Source organism: Podarcis cretensis (assembly GCF_951804945.1).
Source record: "Podarcis cretensis genome assembly, chromosome: 11".
Taxonomy (NCBI): Eukaryota; Metazoa; Chordata; class Lepidosauria; order Squamata; family Lacertidae; genus Podarcis; species Podarcis cretensis.
This window is the reverse complement of record NC_137180.1, coordinates 24,089,356-24,104,776: the sequence shown is the minus strand read 5'-3', so window position 1 is coordinate 24,104,776 and position 15,421 is coordinate 24,089,356. Positions and strand designations below refer to the sequence as shown.

General features: G+C 42.2%; 1 protein-coding gene across 4 annotated transcripts in view; it reads left to right on the top strand.

The window, feature by feature from the left end:
* Positions 1–15,421, top strand: part of FER (FER tyrosine kinase) — a 165,065-nt gene that overhangs the window by 100,185 nt on the left and 49,459 nt on the right. For 3 of the 4 annotated variants that reach the window (XM_079995439.1, XM_079995438.1, XM_079995441.1), the window contains exons 15-16: positions 5,827–5,942; positions 9,580–9,674. In XM_079995439.1, the coding sequence (XP_079851565.1) occupies positions 5,827–5,942; positions 9,580–9,674 (211 nt within the window). Of the gene's footprint in view, positions 1–5,826; positions 5,943–9,579; positions 9,675–13,951; positions 14,100–15,421 lie in introns of those variants that run through there. The other variant, XM_079995440.1, reaches the window with a different exon arrangement.

The window sequence follows — 15,421 nt, the reverse complement described above, 5'->3', positions numbered from 1 at the left end:
ATATAACCGTACTTTTCTGTCTATAAGATGAGGGTTTTTAATTTAAAAAATTAGCTTTAAAATTAGCCCTTGCCTTATACATGGGCAGTTCAGAAGGGTGTTGGGCAATTCTAAGTGGTGATAGTGTGGGTGATTGGTGGCTCCTGGAAGGGCTGCTGGTGATTTGGTGGCTGTGTGTCCTCGGCGACGCGTGCGATTGTCAGCGATTTCTGGCAATTCCTGCCACCCCCAAAAAAGCTCAACAACTGCAGGCAATCCTCCCCATTTTCTTAACTTGGGGTCCCCCCAAAATAGGGGGCATCTTATAGATGGAAAAATACGGTGTATTAATCAGATCAGTAAACTAGAGCAGTTAATTTTGGTGGAATCATTTTTAAGTAAACAGCTTCCCAATCTGCTGTGCATTTTTAGTTTCATATCTTTACATAATTTCCTTTTTCACCATTGCTATTTGCTTTTTAGGTTTTTGCACATGTTTTCCCCTCACAGTTTTTGTTTTCTGAAATTCATACCATCATAGAATCGTAGAGATGGATAATCTAGTCCAGCCTCCTGCAATACAGGAATCACAACTAAATCATACATGACAGATGGCCATTTAACCTCTGCTTATAAACCTTCAAGCCCACCAGGCAGAGCATGTTCTTGCCAGTATCAAAACAATGAAGGGGCAAAACTTACTTGCTAGAAGCTGCAAGACAATGGAGAATTTAGGGAGAGGAGCTCACATAGTGTCCAGTAACTAGCACTAGTCCAGTAACTAGAATAATAATAATAATAATAATAATAATAATAATAATAATAATTCATTTCATTTCATTTCATTTCATTTCATTTCATTTCATTTCTATACCACTTTATTTTTAAGAACAAAGTCTCCAAGCTGTTTACAACACATTAAAACATCAGCTAAAACAATCCTGAATAAAACATTACGGAAGAAAGTCAAATATAAACAATACATTAAAAGCAACATAATTAACAGGAAACTATTATATCTTAAAGATTTCAAAATAAAACATTACAAATGCAGTCAACTAGAGAATGTACATTTAACACAGCAAAGTTAACAAAACATTTTCAAAAAAACATTTCAAAAGAAAACATTACTAAAAATATTTTTTACTACTGTGCAGATTTGCCAACCTAGCTTTGCTCAATTACCTGCGGACTTCTCTAAGTAAAGGAAGCAGCTGCAACCCTTCTTGCAGTCGCCAGTTTGTGTGACATGGTCCTAGCAGAATATGTCTCTCCAGCCCCCAGTGACAGAGTGGTGTTTGGATGCTGGGCAGTAGCTGTCAGAATCTCTTGTATGCTCTCTCTGGGCATATTGCATATACAGAGTAGGGCTTTGCATATGCATTCAACCCAGGGGTGTGATATGGGGAATGTGGAACCTCCATATTGAGCACTGCGGGTAATGAAATGAGCCAGCTCATTCCTTTGTCTTCAGTTTTGAAACACACTGTAAACATTGTGGGTGAAATTCAGAGAACATTAGATGCACATAAATCCTATTAAAATAAATGGGACTTAAGTGCATAACTGTAAGCTTATATCCCATGAATGTGAATGGTAATTAGAGGTGCCTAATTTTCTTTGGGTTGTGCTGTACAGCTGCAACACAGAGCCTTGCCTGTGAACTCCCTGCACTCTTTTGTGTGTGAGCCAAATGCTGGGAGCACACTGCATGCACTGCAGTTTCCCATTGTACTTTTCTCTCACACAACACAGTGGGAGGCTTCTGCATGTTTAGGATGTTTTCAGTTTTGTTTGGACATCATATGGAGATCTGATGAGCATAATTTCTACTTACTCATCCAAGTTATTAATGTCTGTGTTGACTAGGTAAGGTAAAGTAAGGTAAAGGACCCCTGGACGGTAAAATAAGGATCCTCTCATTTATGCCCATGGATTGTATATGGAGAAATAGTGGGAGTATGCCTCCTCTTCTGCATATCTCCCTTTGCTCCAAATCAGTGCCAACCTAAGACTTTTTGTGGGTTGAAGGTAGAGGCCAAATGGTGTTTCCCACCAACCAACCCCCCACCAACCTTGTTCGATTCCATTTACAGCTTTCATCTGTTCCCCACCACCACAACCTTGGCACAGTGTCACCTGAAATCACTTTGCCTTTGCCTTACTGCATGGTAGGGCCAGCCTTCCCATAATGCAGGGGAAACTCAATTGTGTGATCCCACAGTTACATAGGGACGCAGGTGGCGCTGTAGGTTAAACCACAGAGCCTAAGACTTGCCAATCAGAACATCAGCGGTTTGAATCCCTGCGACGGGGTGAGCTCCCATTGCTCGGTCCCTGCTCCTGCCAACCTAGCAGTTCGAAAGCACGTCAAAGTGCAAGTAGATAAATAGGTACCGCTCCGGCGGGAAGGTAAACGGCATTTCCGTGCACTGCTCTGGTTTGCCAGAAGTGGCTTAGTCATGCTGGCCACATGACCCGGAACCTGTATGCCGGCTCCCTTGGCCAATAAAGTGAGATGAGCGCCGCAACCCCAGAGTCGGCCATGACTGGACCTAATGGTCAGGGTTCCCTTTACCTTGTTGTTGTTTAGTCATTTAGTTGTGTCTGACTCTTCGTGACCCCATGGACCAGAACACACCAGGCACTCCTGTCTTTCACTGCCTCCTGCAGTTTGGTCAAACTCATGCTGGTAGCTTCGAGAACACTGTCCAACCATCTCGTCCTCTGTCATCCCCTTCTCCTTGTGCCCTCAATCTTTCCCAACATCAGGGTCTTTTCCAGGGAGTCTTCTCTTCTCATGAGGTGGCCAAAGTATTGGAGCCTCAGCTTCAGGATCTGTCCTTCCAGTGAGCACTCAAGGCTGATTTCCTTGAGAATGGATCGGTTTGATCTTCTTGCAGTCTATGGGACTCTCAAGAGTCTCGTCCAGCACCATAATTCAAAAGCATCAATTCTTTGACGATCAGCCTTCTTTATGGTCCAGCTCTCACTTCCATACATCACTACTGGGAAAACCTTTACCTTACCTTACAGTTACATAAATATGGGATCTCTTGGTTTCTCCACTTGGGATGATCACACAACAGAACATGTGAGCTGAAGACCAGCTCATGATACCTCTCTGGATGTGGCCTTAGGAAGCTTATTTCATCTGAGTTAAGGGATGACTTACATTTTTTTCCATTTTTATAGTTGAGCATCTCTGTTACAAGGAACACCCAAATGCCATAGCTAAAATAGAATGAAATAGAAATAGAATGAACTTTTTTTTAAAAAAACAACCCTAAAATAAAACAGCACAATATAGAAAACAAGAAACAACCTCATATTATATCGGCCTGCTAGAAATGTCAGCTGAAACAGTCATTTCCTCTCCACTTGTTGTGAACAGTGTTAGAAACTGAGATATGAAAGCTAGGAGCTAAATGGCACCTTAGTTGTGGGCACAACAATGGAATGTCTAGGCATGCTTTTTAAATAACAGGAGTACAAAGCTGAAAATGAATCAACTGCAGCTAAAATATTATGTTCGTTTTCACATGGTTTAGTCATTCCCCTCCCCCTCCCCCTTAATATTCTTAAGAGAGTCTCTTCTCCAGTCTTCAGAGAGTAGCTGAAAGTGGGGAGGCAGAAAAAGGTCCTCCTTCCCAAACAGAGGACTGTCCCCTGACATCCATTCAAATAGATGATTGTCCTGTATGAAGTAGGATACATGGCCACCGTAGCAGGACCTGACCTGTAAGCTCCTGCTGGGATCCAGGGCTTCTTACATTCTCGCAGTGCTGGAAGGAGAGGCATTTCTGTAGCTCCCAGGCCACTCAGGTCCCTTGAGTAGTGGGCCAAAGTTGTTAAAAAGAGGAAACTTAAAATAATCCATACCACCATGTTCTTTTCCTCAAAATACCGCCTCCTCAGTCTTGGACGAAACTGGATCATGTACCTCAAGGCTAGAATGGCTTAGATTAAAGTGATTTCACGGTGTGATTAAATTACTTCAAGTTGTGTTATTTCAGCTCCTCTACCTAATTATTCCATATCCTGTGGCAAATGTCAATAGAAGCAGGTCTACCAAACTTCCTGAACAACTTAGAAATCCAGTTATTTTTGTAAGTCCTATTCCTTCCTTCCTGTAGGACCATCAGCTACACCCAAGTATAAAGTGAAATGTGTAGGTATTGGATGAAGAGCAATTGACAGCTAAGCTGATAGCTCTTAAGATGTCATCCCCTCTACCCCCTGGCTATTCTGCAAAAAGATATAACTGTCCAAGAAGCATCAGCCAAGGGAAATGACAGATGGACAATAATTCTGTTCCATTTGGTACAAACTATTAAGTAACCTTAATTTCAGCATTTTGCTAAATTATAAGAAATCTGGGCACACCTTCTGCCTTAATTTTTACTTGGTAGCAGATTCCCCATCCCAGTTGCCACCAACAAAGAGAGGGGCATTTTAGACTTCTCAGCCCCTGCCTTGCCATTCATTTTAGTGGTAGCAGTATTGCCACTTACAACCCTTTATGTGTTATGTTTTAATTCTCTGTGGCACTTTTCAGTGAAAAAGACCCCCAAGGAGACTCTCAAAGAAAAGAAAATGCAAAACCCACACAATAAAACACAATTTACAAAAGTTTAAGACAATATCTTAGTGGCATATTTACATTCCCCCCCCCCCATCCAAACACATCCTTTCATCTGCCTAAAAGCAAAATGGAGTTTCCCCAAAATGTCAAAGAAAGCAAAGCAACTTTCTTTGAGAGGGTCCCTACTCCTTAGGCAGCCGCCTTCTAAGCAGCAGCGCCTTATGAGGGTTTGTACACAAGAGCAGATGGGAAAGTTCACCCCTGATGGCTCCAAACACACTCTGTCCCAGTAAATCACAACCCTTGCACAAAACCTCCTTCTAGGCATCCTATTTATTGAGAGTTCATCTTGAACTCCTTGCAGCAAGTTTGTAGGGAGGTTATTTGATGTTGCATCAAGCAGTTATTCACACATTACATTGCCTTTTCTCATTATGTTTAGGAGAAATTCTGAGTGGGTTTTGGGGGGGGGTAGATGGAAGTGGGTTTGTTCCACAAGTGTGCAACATGAACATGCCGGCATGTGCTTGAATCCCACCTACAAAACTGATTATCTGAAAGCAGCTGAAGTCTAAACAGAAGAGACCCTGATGGGAAGAGGGAGAGCAAAGAGGAGCGCTAGGATCCCCTAACTGAGGCTGGATTCCTCTCTTTTCTCCCACCATTAGGAGAAAATGTTTTTTCTTCTTCTTCTTCTTCTTCTTCCAATAAACAGAAGCTAGATGACTGGGGCTAGTCATATACTTCCCCCTCTGAAGTCATGAAAAGGAGTTTGGGCTGGCTGCTATGCTTAGCTTCCTACAGAGGAGGAAAAGTGATGATGGGAAGGGAAGAGAGGGCATTGCAAGGCAGATAAGCAGGTGCAGTGGGGGAAGAGACTGCCTTAATGAAGTGTGCTTCTCCCACTCTTGTGTCAAAATCTTTTGTGAAACATTGCTTGCTAAGTTGCTTTTTCCGTGGTAGATGACTGGATGGAGCGAAGTACGAAATTAATGGGGTGTTCAGTCTATAAGGCATTAAACATTCATTATATAAAGGCAGTGTTTGACTAAAGCCTTGAGCTTGATTTCATCGGCTTTTCAAAAACGTTAAAGTAACATTTCTTCCCATAAGTTAAAAAGGGAAGTATCAATTTCCTGAACCCATGTGCGAGCTTATATAAGCATATTGTTAACTGACACAGCTGTGATAGTGGAACTTTATTTTGCTGAGGAATGCCGTTAAGTTTGTTTACTGACAGTTTGTAATATCTGCAATTTCAGGGTAATTTTGGTGAAGTATATAAGGGAATATTGAAAGATAAAACGCCTGTTGCTGTAAAGACATGTAAAGAAGACCTTCCCCAGGAGCTGAAAATAAAGTTTTTATCAGAGGCCAGGTGAGTGGTGTAAATGTGAATAAATGTGCCCTTGGGATCCATTACATACCTAAATTTAATGCAGTTCTAAAACAGGGAACAGTTCCTAGATTGTCTGAGACTAATCAATACTTTCCACTTCAAAATATATTTCAAATTAACAGTGGTGGTGGAGGCCCTCCCTGAATTAATTCTCCCTGGAAGAAGTAAAATGTCATATGCAATCTGATATATCAAAGGTGAAAATAACCATCAACTGTTGATAGAAATTCCATATTGTGTAATATGCATACAATGGAAAACATTCCAGATTAGATTATTTTACTGGGGCAATATTGTAGTAAGTGGCATCAATAAACTCTTTTACCCTTACAAACAACTTGGACTACATGGAATAGGTTTTTCTTTTTCATTTTCTTTTCTCTTTTTCTTTCTCTTTTCTTTTTTGCTAAGAAACCTGGAACTATAGCAATTATTCATTATGAATTATTTACTGAGGCTCAATTGGCATCTTACAGTTTTTTGTGGTTTTGTGGTTTTTTCCTCTTCTTTAAGGATAAACCCACCTAGAAAACTATCTCAAAAACAGTACAGTGGTGCCTTGCAAGACGAAATTAATCCGTTCCGCGAGTTTTTTCGTCTAGCGAATTTTTCGTCTTGCGAAGCACGGTTTCCCATAGGAATGCATTGAAAATCAATTAATGCGTTCCTAGGGAGACCACCTTCAGACCAGATCCGGGGACAGTCTGTCCCCGGACCTCTTCTGAAGGCTGGAGACGGGAGAAGGGCTTTTCTTCCCACCGCCAGCCTTCAGAACAGCCTTCTGAATGTTGGCGGTGGGGAGGAAAACCTTCCTCCCACCGCAAGCCCCGGGAACAGAAGAGAATCGCTGCGCGCCTTCTCCTCTGTTCCCGGACCTGTCCTGAAGGCTTGCGGTGGGAGGAGGGCTTTCCTCCCCACCGCCAGCCTTCAGAACAGCCTTCTGAATGTTGGCGGTGGGGAGGAAAACCTTCCTCCCACCGCAAGCCCCGGGAACAGAGGAGAATCGCTGCGCGCCTTCTCCTCTGTTCCCGGACCTCCCACCGCAAGCCTTCAGGACAGGTGCTGCGCTTCCCCACTGTCCCCGGAGATTTCCCTATGGGCTTTCGTCTTGCGAAGCAAGCCCATAGGGAAATTCGTCTTGCGAAGCCGCTAAAAAATCGGAAAACCCTTTCGTCTTGCGGGTTTTTCGTTTAGCGAGGCATTCGTCTTGCGGGGCACCACTGTACTTGGCTGAAATATTATACAACCTTTAATGTTTCTCTAGGTTTAAACTCAGCCACAGTTTCCACAGTTGCGGTATAATACTTAGGCAGCTGTTTGTGAGACTTGGGTTTCATATCCTTGCACAGTTTTGCAGAACGAACCTCCCAAGGCTACTGACAGGATAAAATGTGAATTTGAGCTGAGCCTTGCCTGTGGGAGAAGCAGTTGGTTGAGGTCTGCCTATTCCTCATAGTCTTGATCTTTTTCTTCAGATCTTTAGTGATTTCAGTTACATTCCCTCCCTGCCAAATCAAATGTGGAAGGCATTAATAATAATAATAATAATAATAATAATAATAATAATAATAAATTTTATTTATATCCCGCCCTCCCCAGCCAAAGCCGGGCTCAGGGCGGCTAACAACACTCTAAAATCATTCATTCTAAAATTAATTAAATTCAAGCCACTGACCACCATTGGGCCAGAGCTCCGCGAAGATTGCCGAGGTAGGGAGTCAGGCTGTGCCCTGGCCCAAAGGCCTGGCGGAACAGCTCTGTCTTGCAGGCCCTGCGGAAAGATGTCAAGTCCTGCAGGGCCCTAGTCTCTTGTGACAGAGTGTTCCACCAGGTCGGAGCCACAGCCGAAAAACCCTTGGCTCTAGTTGAGGCCAGCCTAACTTCTCTGTGGCCTGGGACCTTCATGGTATAAAGGACGGGATGGTGAACCTGCAGCCCTCCAGATGTTGTTGGACTACAGCTCCGCCCAGCACATCAGTAGGGAGGATGATAATTCAACAATGCTTGGAGAGCCACAGGTTCCCCATCCCTGGTATAAAGGTTCCATGTGATCTCAAGTACATTGGGAGTCAAGGAGGAACAGCCATGGACATCTAACTCAGTGCCACTCTTGGCTGCTCTGTATGCATAGAGCCCCAATGTTTTTGTTCCTTGGCAAGGCAAAAGTCCTCTGCCCTCCACCCAGGAATCCAACAGCCCCCTCTTTCTGTGTAGATGCTTAGACTTCATGGTAAGAACAAGTGTGTGACTAGGTGGGGGGTCTGTTAGGGGAGAAGAGCCCTGTAGAGGACAGAATCGTAGAATTGTAGAGTTGCTATGTAGATGTGCTATGCTAGTGGCAGCACTCCCAAGCAGAGGAGGGGTGGGATGGATTGGGATATATACCTCTGTACTACTAGTGGGTTTACTTGTCCATGCCATGAGGTATGGGAAGTATCAAGAGGTGCTTGAGTAGTGTGTGTAGCCGTGGGTCTTACGGAAGAGGTGGAGGAACTATACCAGAACTTCAAAGAGCAAGGGAGAAGGCAAGCATTAAGGTAGTGCAAAAAAAGAGTAGCCATTTGGTAACTTGTACAAACTGTTGTGCTATATCCTGATGACGATTGACTCAAAAGGTTTCGAGCAATCTTCAGGTAGTAAATTGCTGCTTTCTAATACCAGCTTGAAGCCCTGTTCTCCTGGCTCTTGCAATCATGAGCTCTCCTAGCATTGGGGGTGGGGGAGGCATAACTGTACACCTGGGCTTTCCAGAACTATATGAGGAGCTAGATCATGACACAGCTTATTAATTTGTTAATGAGAACATCTCTTTGGAGCTTAAATTGAAAATGAATCAGTGTAACTTCTCTGTTCACATCTTTAGAATGATTAAGATGGTAGAAGGCACAGGTGTTGATTGCAACTGGAGAGTGATCACATGCAATTTGTCTTCATGGAAATGTTCGAATGTCTTCCAGGATTTTCTGCCTATTCTAAAGTAGTGAATATTTGCTTTCGATCTATTTTTACTTGTACGTACTTATGTCTGGTAGATGTTGATTAAAATAAATGGCACTCTAGCCCTATCACTTGCATGGTGGGGGTAACTTAAATCTAAAGGGGACTATAGAGTCTCAACTTTAGCCCCACCCCTTTGTCATACTGCCCCTTACAGCTTCCCATATGTTCAGGGCAGATGTGTGCAGTGGAGAGTGTTTTGCACTCAAGTAGATTTCCCTGCACGTTCTAGAAATCTGGTTGTGTTTGGTTCTAGATGATATGAGTGAACCTGTATAAATATTTACGATGTGTATTTTCCTGTTTGCTTAAATTGTGCTATGGTTGTGTTTAATTTTTTTAAAGTTACCCTGGGATTCTTTATGTGAAACGTATTGGATAAAGTAAATGAATACATGCTCATGATCCCCTTTCATGTGTGTTGTCACTGAGAAGAGCTTTAGTTTTATCATCTTTCTTAGTAAGAGGCGGTTTCAGTTGTACAATGTGATTCTTTTCGTGTTTACTGAAACTCATCTGAGTTTATTTTAGTCATGTAGATGCTCAGTAACTTTTTTCCTACATAACTGAAATCAAGTTGATACAATGACATGATAAAACCTTTGTACCCCTTTTTCAGAATACTCAAACAGTATGACCATCCGAATGTGGTAAAGCTTATAGGAGTTTGCACTCAAAGGCAACCTATATATATCGTTATGGAGCTTGTTCCAGGTAATGTGTTCATTTATTCTTATAGCATTCTTGTAGTACCCAGGTTTCTAATCCTCCCCATTTGTTTGGATATACTCATTGTCCTTCCTCTTCATCTTCTCAGTTTAAATAATCTGCTCTTTAGAGACAGAAAGGTCTCTGATATCCGCACACTATTTCAGAATCAAAGAATAATTTTGTTTTTACCAGCAGATGGAGACAGTATCAAAGTCATAGCTCGTAGGCACATCCCATTGTAAATCAGTATGAATCATGGGAATATGTGCAATCTGCTGTTCCATGTTCATTCCACATACTGAATACATATGTGAAGCGCAAAAAGTAAAAGTCTTATTCTATAATATTAAATTAATCAGTAATTCAGTACCTCACTTTCACTTAAAAGGAACAGGGAAGTTCTCAATTAGGGTTAGGCTAGATACTGAACCTGTGTTCCCTGAGCTGTTCCTGGACTCCAGCTCCCATCAGTCCCAAGCAAGAAGGTTAATGGTCAACGATATTGGGAGTTGTAGTCGAGCAGCACCTGGGCTACATCCCCATCCCTGGGTTTACATGTATTTTCAATGCTTTTGGTGCATGAATATTGTTGACTAGTTTAACTAGTCTATTTTTTTCTTCAAAGTTTCCCCCCTCACTTTGAGTTACAGGTGAGGAGGTGTTGTCATTGGAAGCAAGGTCAATTGCTTTCTGTCTCATAATCTTTGCTGAACCTCGTGCCCCTTTTGCTAACAAAAATATATTTTTGGAGAGAGAACTGTGGAGAATATGCTGTTTCCATATCACTCACAAGATTAATATTCCATATGGTTCCTGAGTGCAAAACCAGGGTGGAATTATAACACGGGGTAAGTGTTTATACCAAGGGTGAGGAACCTATGGGCCTTCAGATGTTGCTGGACTCCCAACTCCTATCAGGCCCAGCCAGCATGGCCAATGGTCAGGGATGATGGGAAATTTTGACCAACATCATCCAGAGACCCTGGGTTCCTGGTTTATACAATTTGGATGTATAAGTCTTGAGTTGACTTTTTTAAAAAGGGTTAATCTAGTTTTTTATGTTTTGTTCTCTATGGTGTACCCATGACCAAAGCAGCTCATGATCAATACCAAAATACAGCATCATAAACAAGGAGTTCATAACAAAGCATATCAAGCAAATTCAAATAGGACAAAGTCAAGTAATCAGATGCAGTACTATAATGAATGATACTTTTAAATACAAAGCCACAATAAGAATGAATGGTTTGTGAAAAAAGAGAAAAAGTTAACCCAGTGTTTGCTACTACAGTAGTTGCAAGTCTTGCCTCAGCAGCCCAGTTTATATAACAGTCTGGCATGTCTGGGGCTGGGCTTCTCACCAGGCTGCATGGCTTGCAGCTGGCTCCTTCATTTCTCCTCTAAGAATGCAGCATTAAAAGAGAAAAGGCTGCCCTCCACCAAGAGCAGCAAGATGTTAGACCTTAATGACAACTATTTGTATTTTTATCTTACCCCACTAGTGTAAATAGTCTGGTAAAAAGATCTGAAGAACTCGCAGAAGCCTGGAGGGCAGCATGAAAGCTAGCCACCTTGTCACTTCCAATTTATATGATATTATTCGTATGGTAATGAAGCATCTGCCTTTGATTGGCTAAGGTGGTATGTTGACATGGAATGTTCATCTTGCAGTCCAGCTCCTGTGTAAGAAACGTTTTCAGTTAGGCTGGATTAAATGCTTCAGCAGGGGCTAGTTGTGGAATGGAAAACGTCCCAGTGTGCAGAGAAGCCAAGGAGAAGCTCAGAGAAAAGGAGGCTAGAGGAAGGATGCATAGTTGGATTTGGGCTGGGAAGGGCAGAGGAATAAAGCAACTGAGGCAAAAGGGAGCTACAGTAATGAGACTAGGAAAAAGGAACCGCATCCTAGTCTTTGGGCCGCATGGTATGGAGGAACTGAATGATGTGAGAGTGAGTGCTAGGTAATTTGCTTAAGAAACATGGAGGGCAAGGGAAGTGGTTGCTTGGTCTAGAGCCTTGAGAAGGGAATTGTGCCAGGCATGGCTTCTGCTGTCACTGCAGCATTGTGACTTGACTTTCTTAAGGGTGCAACAGTTGGACCCAAAAAGCGGGAGGCAGGGCTGGATTTCGCGTACTGAAACCCAACATTCCCCAACCTTGTGCCCTTAAGATGTTTTGGACTACAATCCTCAAGAGTTCCAGCTGGCTTTGGCAATCGTCTGGGGTGATGGGAGTTCTAGTCCAAAATATCTGAAGGTCAAAAAAAAGTTGCAGAAGGGTGGGATGGAGGCTAGTAAAAAGTGTTAAAACCAAGAGGCAGGCAGCAGGATCAGAGTTAAAATAGAACAAGCCGAGGTTGGGAGCAGGGAGGCCTGAGGAAGAGTCTCAGGAATCAAGGTGACAACAGGGCACAGAAGGAAAACATGCACTTGCATCCAGGAAATCAGATAGAAACCTGGAACTGGAGAGTTAACCAGAAAGCAGCAACTCCCAGGACTGTAATTGCTTCCACATACAGAGGACACGAGCACGGCGAGGGATGGGGGTCAGGAAGCAGTTGCTCAGGTTTCAGTCCTATGTAGCTGAAATGATAACTCAGCAGCCATGTTTCTCTAAACACAACAATTCTCAGCCAGTGTGACTTCAATTGTTTCTGCCCTCAACTCTGTTTAGGATTATGAGCACATGGCTGCTTTGTTTGTGGCACATGCTTCTCCTTGCCCCCTCCCTTCTCTTATTGGTGGCAAATACATATTCTCAGCCTTTTTTTTCTGTAAGTAGAAGCTGCCATTTGGCCCATGGCAGCAATCATAAATGTGGTTTGAAAGATGCCAAGCAAAGTTCTACTCATAGCGAGTGATTCAGATGATCTGTCAGGAGTTGCAGTGGCAAGGAACTGCCACAAGCAGAGTAGTCCTATAAGGTCATAAATACAGCTGAGGTATCCGTCTGAGTTGGGGGACTCATGACACAATTTCAATGTTTTTTCTTTATTATAATGTGCTCAAAGAAGTACTAAATTTAAGGTGGACTGGGCAGAAAAAAGTATTCTTGAAAGGATGAAGAAGTGGGGATCCCCTTAATGAAATATTTTAGGGTATGTATTTTGAAACCATTTTTCTGCCTTCTGTGCCCGTTAGCTGGGAACCAATCACATAATACTGTTTTTAATTTGTAGCTTTTAAATGTGTATGGTTTTCATATGGTTTAATATAGATGCAGCCCCTACTGAATCACTGGTTTGTTTTTTAGTGTCAGCATATAACTGCAAAATTCATGCCAGTGTGCTTTTTATAGCTTTAATATTTCAAAGCTTATTCCTTTTGATTTCATCCATCAAAATATTGCTGATACAGCATTAGCCATTTGTGGATACTTTAAAATAGTATTCCATAATGCTTTGTTTGGTTGCTCTAATGTTTCATTTGGTGCCTAATATTCCAAAACAAATGAGGATGGGAGAGCATAAGCTGACCACTTATTATCATGGTGAATAATCATTAATTGTTTGAAATGGGAGCCAGATATTTCAATTTGCATATTGCATAAGTTCAAAGCCTGTTAGCATACTCCATAAGAAACTGTTGACATTTTTATCGTTCTCCTCTGGCTAGGCTATTGTATATTATACCACTACTTATTTTTCGTGTGAGGCTATACAGTAAAAAAGGCTGAACTAAAAGAAAAAAATACCTTCTCCAATTTGAGAGCTGCTTCTTGTTTCTTTTCCTTTCTAAAAATATACAAAGCCAGAACTAATGGAATCATAGTACTAGCAGTTTCTGCAGCAAACAAGGGAGAGAAAACTTTATTCCAAATGTAATTCTTCTGTCTTAGCACCCATGCCACAGGTTTAGGAAGAGGTGAATGCCCCCAGGTAGGTCTAGGAATACCCCCGGTCTGAATCCCTGGAGAGACTCTGTTGATCAGTGTAGACAATACTGGACTAATTGGGTGGTAGAAGGCAGCTTTTCTATGTTTACTGAGCTCCTCTTCCAGTTTGTCACCTAATGATGGTAGCCACCATTATGTTCAAGCAGCCCTCCTGGCCTTCCTATCAAGAGTTGCTACAAGCCCTAGAACATTTTGACATCATAGCAGTTGAAACAGTGGTTGGGGAATCTTCCCCTTTTTACATACGCATGCAGAGGTCCCCATTTGTCTCAGTACCATCACCACTTCTGCTGCCTCATACTTCCATCACTTGTTTTCTAGCCCCCTCCTGCTTCTCACACCTCTTTCCTTTTTGTCCTCATATCAATGACATTGGACCTTCACTCCAGCCTTTTTCTCCCAGTTCCAACTTCCACATCTCTGTGCTTCCTCAACCCTCCTCATATCTTCCGTGTCATCACTGCAGTTTAGCCAACCTCTGGAAGAAAACTTGCAGACTCACAGGCAAGTGCCTTAAACTAAAGCCTTTCAGCTTATGTGTGCTCATATCTGTGCTCATATATTCCACACTATTTGGAGTCTCGGTAGTTGAACTGAGCTGAAATAGTTTTTTGGGGGTGTATTATTGGGCAGAGGTGCTAGATTTTGGCCAGATCCCTATGAACTTTGAGCTTGCAAGCAATGTGGAAGCCAAGTGTTCTATCAAGTGTTCTTATAAAAGTGCTTTAATGTAGTATGAAATGGGTATACAGAATTGTTCAATTATGCCTAAAAAGTGCTTAGTGTTACATAACACCCAGAACAAGGTGGCTTCCCAGCAATCCTGCAGAAGAGAGGATTGTAATTGTCTTGTGCCTTCAGTCATTGAGGGGTCAGTGACAGTTTCTGCTGGAGTGCATTCTCACTGTGGGTTTTATGTAAAATATTTCCCGAGAGAAACAGATGGGAAATATTTTACACAGAAACGTGCTGGAGTTGCCATAAAATTTACTTCCTTCCTTTCTCTCTCTCTCTCTCTCTCTCTCTCTCCCTAGAAATAGATCAGCATCACCAGTTCAGTGATGGGATTGCTACCTGTCTTGGTGGTGCCAATATTGGGCCAACCCAGGTACACCATTCTTTGCCTATTAGTCCAGGTTAAGCATACCCAACTCCCTCAACCATTGCTCATAAGGCTTGGTTTCCATATCCTTGATCATCTTGTTCACCCTCTGTCTTCTCACAAGACAGAGAAACCAGTAAGAGAACACTTCAGTCTCCCAGGACAATCTATACAAGATCTCAAAGTAGCTGTCTTATTAGAATTTCAGAAATAGACTGGAAAGAGAAGTTGCTGAATTGCAACTTATTACCAAACTTAAAACCATGGAAAAACCTGGTCTGAATAAAGACATTGGATTCTTATCTCATTATACATGATAAAGCTATTTTTAGCCATCTTACCCCTTGCTTTTTCCTGTAAGACCAATTGCAGTCATTAAAAGTCGTCAACAGGTTTACCACACCTATCAGCCAATCACCCATTCCCACCACCCTTCTGAGTAATATCCCTCCCCACCCTCTCACTATATATAAGGGTCTGGTGACTTCTATTTCAGTGTATCTGAAGAAGTGTGCATGCACACGAAAGCTCATGCCAATAACAAACTTAGTTGGTCTCTAAGGTGCTACTGGAAGGAATTTTTTTATTTTGTTTCGATTATGGCAGACCAACATGGCTACCTACCTGTAACTATATTCTCAGAGTATTAGACTCGGACGACTCAGCTTCTCAACAGTGTTGCTATTTGACTCATGGTAGTGATAGCACTTTGCAATAGTTTTCACCAAGTAAGGCTGCCCATTGTGCAGTTGTACTT